The sequence below is a fragment of the Canis aureus genome, chromosome 4 (assembly GCF_053574225.1).
Source record: "Canis aureus isolate CA01 chromosome 4, VMU_Caureus_v.1.0, whole genome shotgun sequence".
Taxonomy (NCBI): domain Eukaryota; kingdom Metazoa; phylum Chordata; class Mammalia; order Carnivora; family Canidae; genus Canis; species Canis aureus.
The window spans coordinates 70,224,992-70,245,062 of record NC_135614.1 but is presented as its reverse complement, the minus strand read 5'-3'; the positions used below and the strand labels follow the sequence as shown (position 1 = coordinate 70,245,062).

General features: G+C 38.1%; 1 protein-coding gene across 8 annotated transcripts in view; it reads right to left on the bottom strand.

Annotated features, from left to right (window-relative positions):
* MROH2B (maestro heat like repeat family member 2B) overlaps positions 1–20,071 on the bottom strand; it is a 63,156-nt gene that overhangs the window by 39,914 nt on the left and 3,171 nt on the right. For 6 of the 8 annotated variants that reach the window (XR_013378595.1, XM_077896114.1, XM_077896113.1 and 3 more), the window contains 15 exons: positions 18,587–18,697; positions 17,102–17,261; positions 16,094–16,192; positions 13,212–13,366; positions 10,802–10,942; positions 10,335–10,427; positions 10,174–10,243; positions 8,393–8,506; positions 7,042–7,115; positions 4,927–5,049; positions 4,064–4,177; positions 2,358–2,514; positions 2,178–2,218; positions 1,423–1,564; positions 779–822 (listed from right to left, as the gene is read on the bottom strand). Coding sequence is in view for 7 of the 8 variants with exons in the window: in XM_077896114.1 (XP_077752240.1) it covers positions 779–822; positions 1,423–1,564; positions 2,178–2,218; positions 2,358–2,514; positions 4,064–4,177; positions 4,927–5,049; positions 7,042–7,115; positions 8,393–8,506; positions 10,174–10,243; positions 10,335–10,427; positions 10,802–10,942; positions 13,212–13,366; positions 16,094–16,192; positions 17,102–17,261; positions 18,587–18,697 (1,638 nt within the window). In the remaining variant the exon portion in view is untranslated. Of the gene's footprint in view, positions 1–778; positions 823–1,422; positions 1,565–2,177; positions 2,219–2,357; positions 2,515–4,063; positions 4,178–4,926; positions 5,050–7,041; positions 7,116–8,392; positions 8,507–10,173; positions 10,244–10,334; positions 10,428–10,801; positions 10,943–13,211; positions 13,367–16,093; positions 16,193–17,101; positions 17,262–18,586; positions 18,698–19,800; positions 19,862–20,071 lie in introns of all 8 variants that reach the window. The other 2 variants (XM_077896117.1, XM_077896118.1) reach the window with 2 other exon arrangements.

Below are 20,071 nucleotides of genomic sequence, written 5' to 3'. Positions count from 1 at the left end.
TCCTACAGATTTTGGTGCTCCAAGGAGGAGTGATGGGACATGGAGGTGATGCCGAAAGGTCACTAAAACTTGACATTTTTAAAAAACCTTAGTTAATTTCTATGAAAGCAGCTTATGAACTGAGACCCTGCAAGGTTAAAAGCTCCCTTTCCATGGGTTCCTTGACCTCCTGAAATTTTATAGGCTCCTGAAATTAAGATCCTCTGTGCACAACCATGGTTCAACTCCTATCTGCAATTTACCATTTTGGGGATTTGGCACTGTCTGTGGCATTGCTCATTTGCAGAAGTCCCAAAAATTTATGGATGAGAGATTTTTTTTTTTCTGAAAAAATGGCATAATGTGGCCCTTTGGTTTTTAGAAATCAGGAAAAAATACAGTGAGAAGCAGAAAGAGGAGCAAATAGAGTTGTATTTAGAAGCATAGAAGCAGAAAAAAAGGTCAATTTACTTAAATGGTAAAAGAATGCAATTACAAGGAGAGGAAAGAACTGGAAATTAGAAAAGATTTGAGAAAGACACAAAAAAATATTAGTAAGTGAACTCTTCAATACTATCTTAAACTCTTAACCAAATTGAAGACTAAAGATTATTGTTCAAACTATGGTGATGTAGAGACTGTAATGCTTAAGTTATCAACTTCTAACATTCCAGTCCTTTTCCCAAGGAAAGGAAATGTTTACTGCCCTTTGGAATCTGGATCTTTTTTCATTAAGATGGGTGACTCTACCTGATTTTATCACCCCATCATCAACAGTCAGTCTAGAAGCTACCCTTACCTGAAGCAGCATGGTTTCCCATAGAATGATGCTGGTGTTCTTTCCTAGAAATAGGAATTAAAAATAGAAAATAAAGTCAGGATTCTGTTTCTCCCTTGCTAGGTCCCCAGTGGATACTGGAGCTCCACTTCAAGCTTTACACAGGATGATTGTTTCAGATGAAATTTACTATGTTGCCAACTTTAAGTCCTAGCCACATAAGCAAAAAGTCTTTTTTTTTTTTATATTGGAGTTCAATTTGCCAACATATAGCATAAGCAAAAAGTCTTTAATCCATGATACAAATCTAGACTTTTTGCTAATTTCAACAGTAAGTACTTAAATGACCATATTTTAACATAAATAACATAAATAGTAATGACTTTTTAGAACAATACCAAAACAGAGTTTCTCTAAATATAAGAAAAAGACCAGAGCAAAAATAAAAGTTTCTGCTAAGAATATTACCCACCAGATCCTACTGTAGTACAAGTATGTGGTAGAGAATTAGAACATAAGGAATCAAGGAAAAAGTATAGCTGTCTACCTTGCATGTCAAGTTCATCATTTTAATTGTCTAACATGAGACTTAGGCAGAGAAGTGGTGCCTCATTTCTTTGTGTTCTTGCCTCCTTGGATAAAGACCCAATCCCACTCCCTTGTACCTTCCAGAGACTGCAGAAGCTCAGGAAAGCGTGTTTTCCACAGGTCTACCAATTTTGGGTGAATTATCTCAGGCAGTATCTTCAAAAGTCCTATTGCACCAGCCCCACGTAATTTCCCTAAACTGGCAAGTATAGATATTACCTGAAAAATGGAAGATAAAAAGTTAATCCAGTGGAAGGTTATTTAAAAGGCCCATCTGCCTTTTCCTTTTACCACTGTCCTGGATGCCCCTGATTCCTACATTAGATAATCTTTTAACAAATCATCAGTCTATTCTTACCTTAGAGAAAAGCTAATACTTAGATAATCCTCCCCAATTTTCATCTGAAGATAAAGGTGAAAAAATATATAGAAACCTTCAACCAAAAATAAATGGAAGGTACCAACACTTAGATACATTTGTTAGTTAAATAAGGGCATGTGGAAATGTTATCTGAGCAAATGATACATATGGGGGAAAGAAGGAAATCTAAATAATAGATGTGGAATTTGTTTGAATGGTACTTCGGGATCAAATTCACTCTATGCTTATTTTAAAATAATAAATTAAGTTTAACAAGCATTTCAGAGCTAGAAGATAATCTTGCCAGTAATCTTAATGAGTGTCATTAGTGTAGCAGAACATTTATTATGCCATTTTCGTGTTTCTTTTGGTTTGCAGTTGCTGTGTAATTTTTATTAACATTTATTTAGAATTGAATGATCTATATTGGCCTAAATTTATCCCCACATTAGTTATTCATAACTCACTCACCAGAAGTCTGGCCAATAGCTGTTGTGGTGAAGGAAGTTTCACTGGGAAGAGAAAGCGATTTTCATTATTGCTGTGGGGGCTAGAGAAATTTAGATTGGGGTTGGATATATAATCAAAGCACCATAGCCTTTCTGGAAATGAGCCTCAGAAATGTTTTACTTTGTTTCTGAATGTACGCACCAGCTCCTGTAGAGATGACAAGTGCTGTTGACTCTTTGGCATCATTCTTCTTCCTCTCCTCTGCCATAATCAAACTTCTGATGATATTAAACAGGTAGTCCAGAGTTCCTGTATATTCTGCAGGTACTACAAAAGTCAGGATTCTTGGCCATAACACCTGTGGAAAACAAGGCAAGATGCAAGGATTGTTCATTCTTCCATGATTTCTCCTTGGTCCTCACTGCGGGTTTCCCTCTGATTCAGAGCATGTTCCCCCACCTGTTATCATTATTATTATTATTAATAATAATAATAATAATAATATTATTATTATTATTGCTCTTCAGGCCAAATCAAAATGGAATCATGAAATAAAATCTCTGCACTGCACATTCATTTTCAGGTGCTAGCTGTAATGAGTATTACTGAGTGTTTTCTGCTGGAATTTAGGGCAGGACAATTCTTCCTTGAGAAGAAGTGTTCTAGGCAGTTTGGGAAGTCTAGCATCCTTGGGCTCCACTCACCACCAAGCCTCGTGTCAGTGTGACAACCCAAAATAAGTCCTATATGTCCCCAAACCCCAAGATGAGTGCACTGCTCTGAGAGGGAAAGATTAGGAACAGAGAGTGAATGGGCTGTTGTTACTGTTTGTGCTCTAAGTGCTGACCTTCGTGGTTTGGAGTTCTGGAGCACTTGGTTTCTTTAGTCAGTCTGTTTCATATCCTGTGGAAAACTCCCTTGTCCTAATGGGAACCTAGGTGTCAACATGGACTGTTCCCTTTGTCTTGCCATCCAGATTTAATCACGAAACCCGATCCATTTTTCATTATAAGGTCTCCCATGCCCCTCCGTATTTCCTTCCTACTTTCTCATGCCTCCTCTCCAGTTCCTGTGAGTTGCATCTGATCTCATGCTCACCCACTTTGCTTTCAGTCTACTTCTATGTAAATCCACTGATCTCTTACAGTTATTGTTTTAAATATTTAGCGCTAGCTTAACATTTTGAATGGCTCATTAATAACAAGCTAGGAATGTGGCATGTCAGGCCCATTAGAGTTTGGGCCTACATTTCTTTTCATCATTTACTTTCTACATTGAAATATTTCAAACTGTAGTGTGCCTCAGAAATATTGGTATTTGTTTGCAGGGCAGATTCATAGACCCTATGCCCAGAATGCTGATTTAGTAGATGTGGGAGGTGACCTGGAGACCTGCATTTTAAAGAAATATTTTAGATAATCCAAGAACCACACCTTAAAATGCCCTTGTAGATGAAGCCTCTGATCCACTTAAATTGGTCTGTTGATTGTCTCTTGTCTGTGTCATGCATTTCTGGCCAGTTAATCCTTTCTCAGGTCATTTTGCGTAAGGAAAATACAGATTCCAAGGCTCCTCCCACAAAGGTCTAGATTATTTTTAAGCCTCAGGTGTGGCTTGAGAATGTGTGCTTTCTACACCTTCCCAGATGAATGGGGAAAGTTTAACATTCATTGAATTAGAATCTCCGCTCACCACACAATGATATGTCTAGGTGTGCAGGGGAAGAAGAGAAGTTTTTGAGGAATTACTCTAGGCTGGGCACTGAACATCTCAATGCACTTCCTCTATTCAGAACATCAAAAAGCCGATGATGACACATGAAGGACAAATTCATGTTTTTACTCCTAAGTGGGCAGAGCTTCAGAAGATAATCTAAGTAACTGCCAGTGTGACAAAAGACCCCTTACCTGGGGCATTCCAATGACCAAAGGGTCTAGGGTTTTTAAGACCTCGAGGCTTATTTCCCGGACAGATTTCTCTCCCTTTTCATCCTTAAGGGAGTTGGGTTTCATTGGCTTTTCCTTCAAGAAAGATGAAACAGTGACTTGTTAATCATCCTTCTTGTTGGTCCCTTCTGACCTTACTTGGATGTGTTCTTAGACTCTGGGGTGCAGGATGCAGTCACTCAACCAAAAAGGCTCATGGAACCCAGCGATTTTGGTCTTCAGTCCTTAATTTCTGTTTTAAAGTCTTCCTTGGAGGAATGGGTTAGAAAAAACTCTGCTGGATAGAGCAGAAAAGCAAAAATTGTGAGGGTCCTTGAACTACAGATACTCCCTGTCTCCCTGAGGCCTTTGCTGTTTTCTCGGGGGTGGGGGTGGGAGTGGGAGTGGGAGTGGGAGTCAGAGTGTGTGTGGGGGCGAAGATTTTCAAAGACACTGCCCCCTAGCGGAGTGGATTGTAATTTCAGCTATCATGGACTTGCTAAGATCTGGATCTGATGCACATGCTTTTCAGGAAGCCAACCCCAGTGCGGCAACTATGGATGCCTCTTGTTTTCTCTGAAGTAATTCACTTTCTACACCCTTGTCCCAAGCCGTTGAGGACAGGTTGTCTTCTCAGGGAAAACCATAATGTCACCCATCTTGAATTTATCGTAAGTTATAAGTGATACCAATGAAAGAGAATTGAGAATGCTAGAGACCGAAAAATTTATCAATAAAAGCGGTAAGACTGAAATATAACTTCTAAATCAGTCATTGAATTGAGCCCTCATTGAGTTAATTGCCCTTGTGACAGTGTAGCTTTCAAAACTGCACCCTCATCATACCAGGTTCTTGTTGGACATGGCAAACTGGGAGAAGATATAATCAATCAGTGGCCATCCTTCCCGGGCTTCAATGTAGCATTTCTCACACATGGTTTGGATGAGGAGGAGAGTGGAATTCCTTACCTAGAATCAAAAAAAATGTACTTGCAGCATTTTACTACATCGGGTGGAACATTAATTTCCACTCTCCTACTCTACGCTTCTCCTACTCTTTAACCTTCATGAATCATTTAGTGGGAACCTTTCCAAAAGGAGTATCAATTGAATGATGGTACTATATATAGATGGAGCAGGAAGCCAGCTAGAGCTTATGATTTAAGGGTTACTGGAAAGGCTCTCTTTAACCAAAATCTTTCTCCCTAGCACCCAAGACATGTCCTTTATTACCGTAGATTAGGAAATATTGGTATTGTGGGCTAAATCTCTGCCTTGCTTTAAAAATCCTCAGTGAAAGATAGCATCGTGAACCATAGATCTGCAATCCTTTATCTACAATTTCAAAGCCCAAACAACTCTGGACACTGGAATTTTGTTTCTTGAGTTTGGTGCTAACTCATTTGGTGGCAAAACTCAACTCAGCTCTTAAAACTGTAGTCTTTACTTATTCTATGTACTGTAGATCTGCATATATTTTCTTGCAGAGATATTAATGCATTTGATTGTGGCTACTGTCACAGTAATATTTTTCTAAAATCAGGAAGGTTGTGAGTTCCGAAATATATCTGGCTTCAGGGATTAGAACAAAAGATTATGAACCTGTACTATAACTTGTAAATAAGTAAATTTGTTTATTGGATTGCTTCCCTCGAGGATAGAAAGCTCATATCTAAATCTTTACTGAATGGGTCTTTTAATGGAGAGTTGTAAAAACATTTTTTTTGAATAGGGAGGCAGGGCCACAAGGTAGCAATTAGCATAAAGGCACCAGTAATTTACCTAAGCGAGGGAGAAAAAAGTTATGAATTCTCTATTTTTGAGGGACACCTGGATGGCTCAGCGGTTGAACATGGCTCAGGGTGTGGTCCTGGAGTTCTGGGATGGAGTCCTACATCGGGTTCCCTGCGAGGAGCCGGCTTCTCGCTCTGCCTATGTCTCTACCTTCTCTCTGTGTCTCTCATGAGTTAATAAATAAAAATCTTTTTTAAAAAATATAAATTCTCAAAAAATATATATAAATTCTCTATTTTTGCCTGGGGACTTCCTTAAAGTTTCTGTCCTATTTTATTCTACCCTAAACTCTCTTAGTAATTTTATAATTGGCTTGGCCACTTACTGGGCCAAGTTTTTATATATAATCACACCAATACTTTTTAATTTCTTATAATTTACTGTTTTATTTATTTTTTGTTTCAATTTTTAATTTAAATTCTAGTTAACATATAGTGTAATACTAGTTTCAGGAGTAAAATTCAGTGATTCATCACTTACATATAAAGTTAATATATGTTCATTTGTTTTATTTCTCAGATTCCATATAGAGTGAAATCGTATGGTATTTGTTTTTCTCTGACCTATTTCACTTAGCATAATTATTGTTATTTATTGTATGGCTTTTATTATAGTCACTGCAGATGAAAGTCTCATAGGGAATTTTCTTCTTTTCATTGGTTCCTGTATAAGGCTTTGATCCAAACAAAATATGGTTTTAACAAAAAAATACAGTAATTTCTATTTTTTTTAAATTTGTTCCAGTACAAGTTATATGTTTTTTCTAATATGGAAAACTTTAATCAAATAATCCAGAAATATTGTGCAATCCCCTATGTCAAGACTTGCTCTAGATGTTCCCTAGTTGAATAGGATATCTAAGCTAAAAAAACAAAAGACTTAGCAGTTATTATTTTTTGGAGAAAGATATATTATTTTTATAATTAATTTTTAAACTATTTGAAGAGCATAGTACTGTGATGCTCTGGGCAAAAATATTTATTTATTTATTTTTCTACTGAGAAACCCTCGAACTGAATGTACTTTAAAACTTTAACTTGATATAATTTATCTTCAGGGAAAGATGGAATTCTATTAAAAATGGAATTCATCACTGAGTTCTTAAAGAATTTCATTAATTCCTAAAACTACCATCAACAAAATCAAAGTCCCCATTAATTCTCTAACTTTTATGTTGAGGTCACTCATGACGACTTTGACTGTTCTTTCAATTGAAGTGATGTGATCCCGCAACTTGGGCTCTGAAAGACAGGGATAGAAATTAAGAGATTGGGTTCAGTAGGAGTACAGATGGTTCTAGGATTGATGAAAATCCATTAGAGTTATGGTGCACAATTGCAAAGTCTTTTGTCCATAACATTTCACGTTATTCAATTTCCTCTTACCTTCTTTTCCATTTTTTAAAAGATTTTATTTATTTATGAGACAGAGAGAGAGCATGAGTCAGGGGGAGGGGCAGAGGACAAGGGAGAAGCAAACTCCCTGCTAAGCAGGGAGCCCCATATGAGGCCAGATCCCAGGACTCTGGGATCGTGACTGAGCCCAAGACAGATGCTTAACCCACTGAGCCACTCAGGCACCCCTCTTATCTCCCAATTTTTGAAAGATATTTATTATTCTCTTTGCTCCCAGTTATATTTGGTTTTATCTTAAAATGTTAGGTTCCAAAGTGGACTCAATATATCACGCCCAGTGGATTAGCTTTAAATTTCGTGAGACTACTTCATATATCTTGTCTGCTGATTCTTCAGTAAATCTCAGAGCTAACGGAATTTTTTGAAATAATGTAGAATAAAAATGAATTCTCATATTTTATTGAATCCAGATAGCATCAATTTTATGAGACACCATTATTTTATATTGTACCAAAAAAACCTTATAGTGGCTGATTATAATTAAAGATGCTATCAATTATGCAATGCATTCCAATATAATGAAAATATGTGCTTCTTGGCATTAATAAAATATGATATTTCATTAAATTCTGCTCTTTTCTAAATGTACTAATCTCTTGAATATTGTGCATTCCTCCCACATACCCCCTATTTATTGGGCCACTTAGGCAGCTTACTAGATCTTCTAAATTCTAAATTTGATTTTCAAATATTCTACTTCTCCCTCTCAACTACTTATGTCTATAAATATCTGAAGAGAAGAAGTAAGTGAACGTAGATTGTAGGGGTGCATGGGTGGCTCAGTCGGTTAAGTGTCTGCCTTCAGTTCAGGTCATGATCTTAGGGTCCTGGGATCAAGCTTGGTGTTGGGCTCAGTGGAGAGTCCATTTCAATCTCTCCCTGTGCTCTTCCCCCTGCTCATGCTCTTTCATGCACTGTCTCTCTCATATAAATAAAATCTTTACAAAAGTAGTAGATTGTAGATGACCAAGAAGACAGAGCTTTACTTGCATATGATCTTCTATAAACTCCCCCAAAGACACAGAATAAAGTTAGAGAATGCATAGGCTTCAGTTTGCTTCTTGGCACAAAATAAACCACTCTGGCTTTATTCCTTTGCTTACCCTCAGCATTGATAGCCGATCTTAACAAAGTCAAGATTCCCATTCGAGTGGTTTCATTATTACTTCTCATTTGTTCATCAAAAAATTCCACCAGGTCTGCAGGGTTGGAATGGGCTGCAGGTTTAAGAAATACTGAAGTCATAAGAACTCATTTTCACCTTAGATAAAATATTTGTGAATGGGAAAAGTGGAATTCCATGAAGATTGGCAAAGTCACTCTTTGGTTGGTAACTAGATTTTATTACATTGGTGTATCTTTAGTATCACAGAATTAAGCAGTTTGGCAAAGAGAGATTTATATACCTAGGTCAACATCTGTTCATACCTGTGAATATGACTTTATTTGGAAATTAGCTTTTTTTTTTTTTAACAGATGGAATCAAATTAAGGTAAGGTTATTAGGTTGGGCCCCGATTCAGTATAAAAGGAGAAAAGGAGAGAAGACACGGGGAGAACACATTGCGAACGTGGAAGCAGAGAATGGAGAGATGCTTCACTAGTTGTGGAGCTGGAGAGCTACAAGGGTAAGGTAGGAAACAGGGAAGAAAGAGAACAGGCCTGGCTGGAGTAGAATAGTTTGGGTTTGAAATTATTAGCGGTAGAGTGAAGTAGTTAATTAGGTTGGGCATAGAACAGAGGAAAGAATAGGAGCAGAGGGATCAGTTAAGCGAGAATTAGAACATAATAGAAAGGTATTCAGTGAAATAGTAGAAATGACATATTTTGGGGAGGGTGGAGGTATGGGAAGTATGGAATTGCTTTGGTCCTTACTTTTTAGGGTCTATGATGGAACATAATTTTTATACTGACTCTGAGAACTTGGTACCTTCCCTATGACTTGCACCAGGTACTCTAACCAGACAATGGGTGGGATTGTGATGTGAGAGAACAAGACGGAAGGGGAAAGAGTGAAAGAGGGAGAGAGAGAGAGAGAGAGAGAGAGAGAGAAGGAATAGATACTAAGAGATGAGAAAAAAGCATGACTTTGGGTTTGACACAGTTTCAAATAATCTCAAATACCAAGAAAAAAAGCGTTTCCTATCCCTAGGATTACCAACTCACCTTGGTTTGCCTAGAAATAAATCCGTGCATATGTGGTCAATTTATTTTTGACAAAGGAGCCAAAAAAATATATAACGGGGAAAGGATAATCTCTTCAATAAATGGTGTTGGGAAAACTGGACAACCACATGCACAAGAATGAAACTGGATCCCTACCTTATACTACATACAAAAATCAAATCAAAATAAAGACATGAATATAAGACCTGAAACCATAAAACTCCTGGGAGAAAACAAGTGGTAAGCTCCTTGACATTGGTCTTGGCAATGATTTTTTGGATTTGACACCAAAAGTAGAAGCGCCCAAGGCAAAAATAAACAAGTGGGACTATATCAAACCAAAAATCTTCTGCTTGGCAGTAAAAAAACCCACAAAAACCATTAACAAAATGAAAAAGCAACACATGGGATGGGGAAAATATTTGCTAGCCATATATCTGATAAGGGAGTTATTTCCCAAAATATGTCTGGAAATTTTCTGGTTTTAGAACTAAAAGTTCTATCCCTTGAAGTCCTTTAGTTCCAGGCAAACCAGGATGATTGGTTATCCTATCTGTTGCTCTTCTTTTAGGAATGGGTAGGATAGGAAGAGGCACAGAAAATAGTAAGCTGAAAGAATGTTATGTCTGTGTGTGAAATAACTAATGTGACCCTTCATCACTGTGTCATCATCACTGGGAGACATTTTTATTAAGAACCCTCAGGACACTGGGTCCTACCTAGAATGAGGAAACAGCTTGAAGCTTCAAGTTCATTTTCCTTTACTGGAGGCTCTGGAAGTCTGCACACCTGAATGAGAAAGAAGAATGAGGTGGGAGATATTAAAAACAGAAAACCAGTAGAAATGAAACAATCAGATCTGACAGTAGGGTTTTCTTACCTGGTTGAGTAAATTGATGAAGATGGTTTTTCTCAAGTCCTTTGGAAGGGCAGTGTCATAAAGGACCACCGCGGTCAGTATTTGTTTTAGACTCTAGAATGGAAGCTTTCAAAGGTTAGTTGGAGGCTGCCCATGAAGCAGTAGCACAGGAGGTGGAAGACAAATAATTATGTTTTGTGAGGAGAACAAACCCATATCTTTCTGCAGTTACCAGTTTTCTTGAGTGATTCTGGCCCCTCTGCCTTAGTCAATGCCTTACAGCAGCTTGAAAAGAAAATTCCTAATCCCTTTTTGGAGATCCCATCACCCAGCTATGCCAACCTCTTCTCTACCTCATGTTTCTCAAAAAGTATTTAAGTTCAGCTGCCCAAACCAGTATTTCAGTTCCTCAGGACCTCTTGAGACTATCTTCTGGGATGGTCACCGGTAGACTTTCTGAATCAGTTCCTTTAGGGTGTGGTTCTTACCTGAGTGATGTGGAAATCAATTTCTTTGTCTTTATACTGGTTCAGGAGCCAGGGTACCTGGTCCAGGGCATATTCACAGAGGTCTTCTCGATGCAGCAGCAGGCTCACTGTGGGGCCATGCGCCTTAATGATGGCCAACGTCTGCAGGGGCAGCCAACAAACAGCACTTCTAATACTTCACTATGATTTTTATACAGTTCTCAGAATACCAGGAGCTTTAGACACCCCCCAAAGACTTTCCTCACTACTTCCAACCAAGAAAGAATTCTTTAAAAGATGTTTAGGTTAAAATCATTGCATGAGGCAGTTATGTTTGTATTTATAGCTTGATTTACATCTGTATCTATACTGATACTCATTTCAATATTTGCTCCTCTTTCTATTTCTTTAAACTTTCCCCAATAGTCACTTTCTGTCAATAAATAATAAATTTAAAACTTCCCTCATATTAAAAAAAATTCTTCAGTTCTCTATCACTTTGAGCTCAATGTTGTTTCTTTCCTTTTTTCAAAAAAAGGAAGTGATGAATCACTAAATTCTACTCATGAAATCAATATTACACTATATGTGAACTAACTAGAATTTAAATAAAAACTTGAAACAAACAAACAAAAAGCAAAGTTTTCTGAAAGAGACGTCTATGTTCGCTATCTCCACTTCCCACCTCCCATTTACTTCTGCTGACATTAAAAAAAAAAAAAATATATATATATAAAATGTAATGTAAGTAGATTAATTGTAAAAATTTAGAAATCACACAAGTTATGATGAAGTAGTAAACAGTATTCAAATTGCTGATAGATAATCACTGTTTAGTGTAATTTAGTATGGTTTTTTAATTTGCTTGACTTATTCTTTCTATATTTTCTCTGTACATTTTAATTTTTAAAAACCTGATGCCATTCTTTGATATATAGTTCTGCATTCTGCTTTTTCTACCTAATACTATGTGATGGATTTTTTTCTGTCAGCTAAGTTTTGTTGTCTAGCAAACTGTCTCAAAACTTAGTGGCTCAGAATAACAACCATTTATTTCACTCAACTGTGTGTCAGCTGGATGATTCTTTTAAGCAATTGGACATTTCCAAGCAATGGACGCTTTTCAAGATTATTCTTGCTAAAGCACTTAACAATAGACTCTCCATAGATCTCCCTTTGCTTCTTGAAAATTATTCCTTAGTTTCTAAGATCTCATTCTCCTTGCTTAGAACCCTTCAAAGGTTTCTTATTTCCTATTTAAAAAAAAAAGTCCAAACTCCTGTTTAGCATTCAAGGCTCTTCATTATGTGGCCAAGACCAAAACCTTTTCTGGCTTCATTTGCTTCTGCCTCTTTACAGCCCCTTTCTCTTCTCCCTTTCCCTTTCACCCGCCAGCCTCACTCAAGTGCACATGTTACCCTGTCTCCAGCCTCTGCTTCAGCAGCTTTTATTGTCTCTTTAGGGAATGCCTCTTGCTGGGGTTGAAAGTCTTTAGAAGCTGCAAGCTCAGTTTCAACATCACGGCCTTTGCAAGTACTCACCACAGGAGTTTAGGTGCTTCTCTCTCTGTTCCCTTATTACTGTGTGCAACTTCTTGTCACTTATCTAACTCTTTCTGTGGGAAGCTAGGGAAGTACTTGGTGAATTTGTATTGAATTGTGTTTTTCAGGTGCCCTGAAGAAGAGACTTTTACAGGATATTTTAAAGGTTCCATGTTTGCTAATGATTTAACTATCCCAGCATGTTAAAAAAAAATAAATAAATGCTTTGGTAGCTTCAAGTGTAGAAAAGAAACTGAACTAGAGAGGGCTAAGTGTTACACCTTTTATAATGTAGGACTAAAAGACCTAGATAGGATGTAATTTAGCCTCCACTTAAGAATTATACCGATTAAGCAAGATAGGCATGGGATTCCGTGTGCTTGAGCTTTGTAATCTCTTCTGCACAAGGCATTATGATCTTTTGAAGCAGCCATGCATGTTCTTTAGATGTTATTTTATTACACTGTCATTTTCAGAGATATGGGATATTTTTGTGGGCCGTTGTTTTTCCTAATCAGTGACTCAGCCCAAATATGGATTCTAAAACACAAAATAGCTAACTTTCTATTTTACTCACTTTCAGTTAGTTATTGCTCCTTCCACACACTGGAATGTCAGTTCCACAGGAGTGGGGATTTTGGTCTGTTCAATCCCCGCTGTCTCCCCAGCATGGGCAACAGTGTCTGGCATGTCATGGGGGACTCAATAAATATTAGTCCAAGAATGAATAAATAGTGATTTGAAGCAAACAAAAAGTTCTGATAAACTTGATAAAATACAACTCATAGCTTTCCAAAACCACTGAGATTAATGATCATGTCAGAGAGTGGAGGAAGTTCAAGCAGCATGGAAGGAGAGCTAGCTTGAGGCATGCTGAGGCCTCCACTCACTTGCACAGATGAGGTAATGGGGGCCCACTTCTCCATTATATACCGGAACAGCATGAAGATCTTGTCAGAGAGTCGGTTGGCATCCAATCTTGGATAAGGGAAGTCTCTCCAGTGGTTGACATACTTGTAAATGGCCTTGCTGAATTTCTCAAGGGCTGCATTTTTAAAAACAATCACAGATGGAGAAAAATATAAAGATCAGAGGGACTATAAAATAATTTGAGAAGAGTGCACTGATGGTTAGCAAATGGTAATAGTTTCTATAAAATGTTATGATGGTATCAAATAAACATATAAAAAGTATTTAGCCACATTAGTGAAATGTAAGTTCAAACCATAATGAAAATTATGAAATTGCTAAAATTTCAGACAATGTCAAATGTCAATAAGACAAAGGTGCAGCTGGTATTTTCACATACTGCTTGGGGGATTGTGAATTGATACAAACATTTTAGAAAACTGTTTGACACTATTTACCACAATTGAATATGTGTTCTCTATGACCCAGAGATTCCACTCCTAAGTATGCAGTCATTAGATACCCAAATAAATAGACACTAAAATACTTGTATAAGACTGGTTTTGTACTTTTTTCTGGTAATAGCCTCAAAAAGAAAACATATTCGCTTTTTTTTTTTTTCTAGAAAAACCTCAAATAGAAAACAGAAAATGTCTGTCGACAGGTAGAATGGGAGAATTGCAGTATAGACACGTAATAATATACAGAAGTGAGCACGGACTATAGCTTCACCCAACAACACGTATGAATCTCACAAATAGATGAAACTAATCTATGGTGTTAGAAGTCAGGTTACCCTTGGAAAGGATGGAGATGGTGATGATTGGCAGGAAAGATGAGGTGGGTTTCTGGAGTATTAGTAATGTCTCACTACTCGACCTGAGTGGTGGTCAAATGAGTAAGATCATTTTGTGACAACTCATCAAGCTGTACACTTCTGTTTTGTATTTTTTTCCATGTGTCTGTTTCACTTCAATAAAATAAATAAAGAAAAAATGTTGAGCCTGCAAAAATATCATTTGGACCACCACCCACATATATTTGAATCAAATGCATGAAATAAAATTATTTGTTCCTTCAGCCCTCACGTTTCACTAGATGAAGAAAATTCATAGTTTACTCCTCAATGATACTTCACATGCAAGGAATACTCTGGAAAGATCCTGTGTATCTTAGAGCTGGTCATTTATTGACTCATTCACTTTCTCTTCAAACTGATAATGTCTTGCTGTACTTTGTCATAATCTTGTGTGTGTGTGTGTGTGTGTGTGTGTGTGTGTCTTGCACTGGCCAAAAGCAACATGGGGGAAAGCATGTCTTATCTATTGATGGTATCTGAGGCAATGCGCACAATGTCTGCTTATTGGCTGATCGATTGAACGAACAGCTGGAAGGATGGATAGAGGACTATGAAATTTTATGCCTATTCTTTAGTGGCAGTCAGACAGAAGTTGCTTTAGGACCAAAGGGCACTAGATAACTTTATAACACAAAGACAGAGAATCTCTCATTCGATGCCATGATGATTTCTAATTTTATTTCCTTTTCGCTGTTGGGTTGTTGATATTGCAGGTAGAAGTGCTATTACCAGCACCAAAGTTTATTTGCAAGAACACAGTGTTAGCTGCGATAGTAAGTAGGGAAACTAAAAAGTATTGAGAAGTAGGCTAATCTAGTATAATTGCTCAAGTTCTTGAACCAGCCTGTCATAGTTCAAATCTTGACTCTGCCACATACTAACTGTGTAACTGCAGGCAAGTTATTAACTTTCTATGCCTCAATTTTCTCATCTATAAAGTGAAGGAAAAAATGTTACTTACCTAATGGGGTTGCTGTGAGGTTAAAGGAAATGATAATCTTAAAATACTCAAGGCAGTATTCAGGTACAAAGTAAAATCTCAGTATACACCAGATATAAATATTGCTTCCATTGAGGACAGAAAAGAAGAAATGGCCAAAACAGAACAGAAAAGACTTGGTTGATGGGTAAAGATGACATTCCTGACAGCAAGGGCTTTAAATATTACAAAATAGTAGTGTTGGGGGTGTTAGAGTTGAGAGGATCTTAGTAATCACTTTATTTAATGTGTTTAGAGATGAAAATGATATTGAGAGAGGACAGAGTCACCTGATGGTTCAGTGGATTATCAGGAAAAAGCGTCCAGGTCTCTAGACTCATCCAAGGAGCTTCTAACTGTGCTGTACATGCTTTTTCCTGGGAATCCCAGAGCATGTTTTTCTCTGTAGACTCTTGGTTACTCTAGATGTATTTCCCAAAACTCCAGTTTTGGAGTTGAGGGATTTGTGACACAAAGTTTGTTTACCTATTTTTCTTAATTTTATGATTGCTTATACTTTGATTAGGTTGATTACTTACCATTATTACAATATTGCATTATAAAGCAAAGCCAAAATTTACCTTACTGCTAAGAGCTTGGTGAGCTCCCAGAGCCACTGTGGGGAAAGTGTGATCCAACTAAAGAAGGAGGCTAGTAGACATGGAAGCTCTTTAGGGCAGTGGAAAATGTATAAACTACAGTCACATAGACTTGAATCCTACCTTGCCATTTCATTGACTGTCACAATTTAAGAAATTGCTTAATTTCCATGACCCTCAGTTTCTCCCCTGTAAAGTGGGGTTAAGAGTACTTACCTTGCTTTTAGGATTGAGACAGAGAGAATTATAATTGCTGTGAGGATTGAGAGAGATAAGTCCCTGCAGAGAAACTTCCATGGGGTAGGCACTCAATCAATGGTAGCTACTATATTATTAGAAAGAACAGGCTAGAGTAAAAGGAAAAATGAAACATTTGTTCAATTCATAGTCTGGTCTTAACAAAGAGGTAACCTTAGGGATACCCACCAAGACAAAAGACTCCCTTCATCCTTTCCTCATTAGCCAGCCTAAGCATGGTTTGCATGGTTAGCAGAGTCATCATCATGAAGGGAATACTCTGGGACACTGCCAAGAGGGGCACAAGAGGAGAAAGGCATTATCCTCTCACACTGGGGAGTTCTGTGATTCTCCATGTTAGTAACAAGCATTTCAAGGCTGTGTTGGGGAGACAGATGAGGTGCAGCAGGAAGATATTCTCCTCTACCCTTCTTTTGCCATCATGCCTAGCTGTAGTTAGAGAATCAAGGAGTTGTTGGTTTAAAATAAGGTGCTAGATGGATGCCTGGGTGGCTCAGTGGTGGAGTGTCTGCCTTTGGCTTGGGTCATGATCTCGGGGTCCCAGGATCAAGTCCCACATCGGGCTCCCCATGGAAAGCCTGCTTCTCCCTCTGCCTATGTCTCTGACTCTCTCTCTCTCTCTGTGTCTCTCATGAATAAATAAATAAAATCTTAAAAAAAATAAAATAAGGTGCTAGGCATAAAGACATCTGTACCTGTTGTTAGGTAGCAAGTGTTTATTTGGATAATTATTTTATTAATGTCTATCTCTCCTACTAGAACTTGCCTACATCCCCAGGGCCTAGCACAGGTAATAAAACAATAAAAACAATAAAAACAAACACCTGTTAAATAAAGTGACGTAGAAAAAAAATGATAACAAACTCCTACTTCATGTAAGTGTTCAGTGGTTTGCAGAACATGACTTGTGGGAAAAGGGCTTTTGCAAACACAAAGCCAAGTGAAAGGGACAGTGAAGATGGGAGAGTCCAGCCAAATCTGGAACAGCACAGACTAATGGCGGGGCAGTAGGCTCATCTATGCTTAGAAACAAGTGCTGAAATCCCAGTATCGATACTCTTTAGTATGGCAGAAGGGAGGTATGTTCTCCTTTCTGCTGCTTGCACCCATCTGGTTTTAGACAGTTAGTCAGGGTGGTTGCTTCCCAGGAAAATGTGGAGATTATTCTGTCCATACCGTAGCTGGTTGCCAGTTCAGCCAGGGCAAGCACAATGAATTCATCTGGTAGCTCCAGTATCCTGAAGTTACTTTGTACTTCATACATCACAGAGTTGAAATCATGTGCAGCAAGAGACACCAAAACCTCACCAGCCAGCATTCTGGTTTCTCTGAGGATCTGAGGAAGAAAAGGAAAACAGCAATGACAATGAGAGGAAGAGAAGAGGGAGTTTGTGGAGAGGGAACAGTCTAGAGAATATTCTAAGTTCCCTTGACTTTGGGATAAAGAGAGAACAAGCAGTTACAAACCCAGGTGGGAAAGCCTCTGGGGTAGGGGTCAGTGGCTGCCAAGACAGAGGTAACTGTAATGAACTTTAAAACCGGGTTTTAATAAGGTTCTTGTAAACTTGAGGTCAATATACATTTTCTTGCTAATTGATCAGGTGCTATGAGCACAGGATTTATATTTTATGCTGAAGTGATGGATCACCATGGTTGAAAGACTGGAGAGAATGGTGAAAGGGAAATAGGGCCAAGAGTCTAGAGTTTTGGGTTTTAATATTGTCCTGATCTAGTTATCTTTGATACCAGAGATATTTGGAGGGACTTCTGCTTTTGGTAATGCTGAGCTAGGTATCCTTGATCGACTCCCCTGCTGAGGAAAATAAAAAGAGTGAGATAAACTATTAGAAAATACATTTAAAAAAATCAGAGTATAGGGTGGAATGAATTACTACGTTGAGATCTGGAAAGGATTGGGAATCCAGAGAGATAAGTCCTATATTAGAGGCTACTTTGCAGTATGGTGGGAAAATAGAATTTAGGACCAACAAATGGTGAGACCCTGATCATCCCCCTTCTTATCTTTTGGCATAAGATTCCAAAAGGCTGAACCTAAATGAAAGGTTCACTTGGCCCTCCATGGACCGTGGTCCAACTTGGAGTCGCAGAAGTTGCCCCCCTTCATTGACCAAAATCGCAAGTCCTGAAACTAATCATAGATTGTTAGGACCCTTGGCAGGTAAACAAGCAAAAATCTTTTCTGCAGGAAAATAACACCTTAGGACTCAAACTATTTCTACAAGTAATTTTCGGTACAATGCCTAGCATAGGTAGCTAAGTAGACACATGAAGAGATAATAATTCATGGAGAGCAAGAAAGCTGGGTTCTAGTTACTTGTTCTGTCCATAGATAGCTGTGTTATTTCGAAAAAAAAAAAATCTCTCCAAGCATCAACATGCTCATCTAAAAGTGGAATGGATAATATTATCTCTAACATCTTTTTTTTTTTTCAGCTTTGCTTCAGTTTCCTTATCTGTGAATGGATAAATAATAGGTACTGTCAATAATATGCAAGTTATTGTGAAAGAACTAATGAAAGTGATTTGCAGTCCAGGCAGCAATGTAGAAAAAGCTTATAAATGTCCACATTGGTGCATTTGAGCCACTTAAAGACCTGCTGCTGACCCTGGCATTGATTCATCATTAAGAATCAAACTTACATTGTTGTCTCTCATGTCCTTAGAAGCATAATAAATCAATCGTTGGACAATTGCGTCATCTAAGATATCACTGTTCTGAATAACGGAAGTGAGATGACCATAAATGTCTTCCTGTGAACATACAAGTGTATACACAGAATTTGAGTGGCAAAATTAAAGGAATCTGATAAAGTGCAGATGATGAACACGATCAAACAAATTTCTACTTCACAATGGATTTTATACATCTTAATTGTAATGGCTTCCTGAACATAATATGCAACTTTAGGAAGCAAAAGCTTACATATAAAGCAAAGTTCTTTCTGAAAACTACTTTAACCTGATTACCCTGACTACATTACTATGACAAAATCTAATTGAAGGTGGACGCAGGCTACCTAGCAAAAAGGCTTGAAAATCACTGTTGCAGGGCACTCAGGGGATTGGAAATGCTCATTACCCAAACCACTGCTCCTACCACCAGGGAATGACTATGGTATTAAGAAACAAACTGTGATTCCCAAAGAGGCTGATAAACTATGAAACGGGATCCTAAGGGAGATTTATAAGCCCTAGCTTTATTCATGGCTTATAGAAAGAAAGTTAGAAATTCTTTTGGACAGAGCTGCAGCCTCAGAATCATGGGGCTTGAGCAGGTGCTGTGTGAAAGGGCTCTTCTAAATCTCTCAGGTGGCTACTTGGCCTCTGATAGATGAGACACTGGTGTCCTGAAAGGCTCAACAGCCTCAAGCATGTTGCTTTCAAGTTACCATGCCCATGTTTAAGGTGTGAAAGAACTCCCTTTGCATAAGGGATTCTAACACAGTCAGCATTGAGAACCACCAGATTAGGAGATACAGGTGTAGGCCCTGTCCTTCACAGGGAGGCTGCAATGGATCATGACTAGATGCCTTGTTTTGGAGTCAGACAGGCTTGTGTTCTGGTCATGCATCTGCTCTGGCTCTCACTCTTCTTCGCTGTGAAATGGAAATAGCCATGCCTACCTGGTAAAGGTGTGAGGGGTGACTATAATACAAGTCAGTGTGTGTGAAAGGCATCTCGGGTGCTGCTTCCTAGGTAAGTGCCCCTTGGAGGTAGCTATTAATTATTTTCCAAAAGGTTGTTGGAGCCAGAAAAGCCTTCACATCCCAGAGAAAGAAATCTCTAATTGTGAAGTAGCATCACAGATGAGTAGGGGAGATCCTTGGGGATTTTCATAGGGCCTCTCAGCTTACCCAGGAGGAGATGCTAATCCACATGGTTGTAAGTCTGTCCTCCCCCTCTTTCCAGGTCTGCCTGTATAAGGTTATAGAAAGGGGCATTCTTTTTGCTAGCTTCCGGAAGTAGATGCCCTGATTCCTCAAATGCCAAATATCATTGTTTAAACATTATGATGATTTCTATTATAACTGTACTTTTTGAAAGATTAAATGCCATATATAGAGCCAGAGAGAAAAGAGGAAGTCAAGGCAAAAAAGGCAGTATATGAAATATTACAATAAGTGG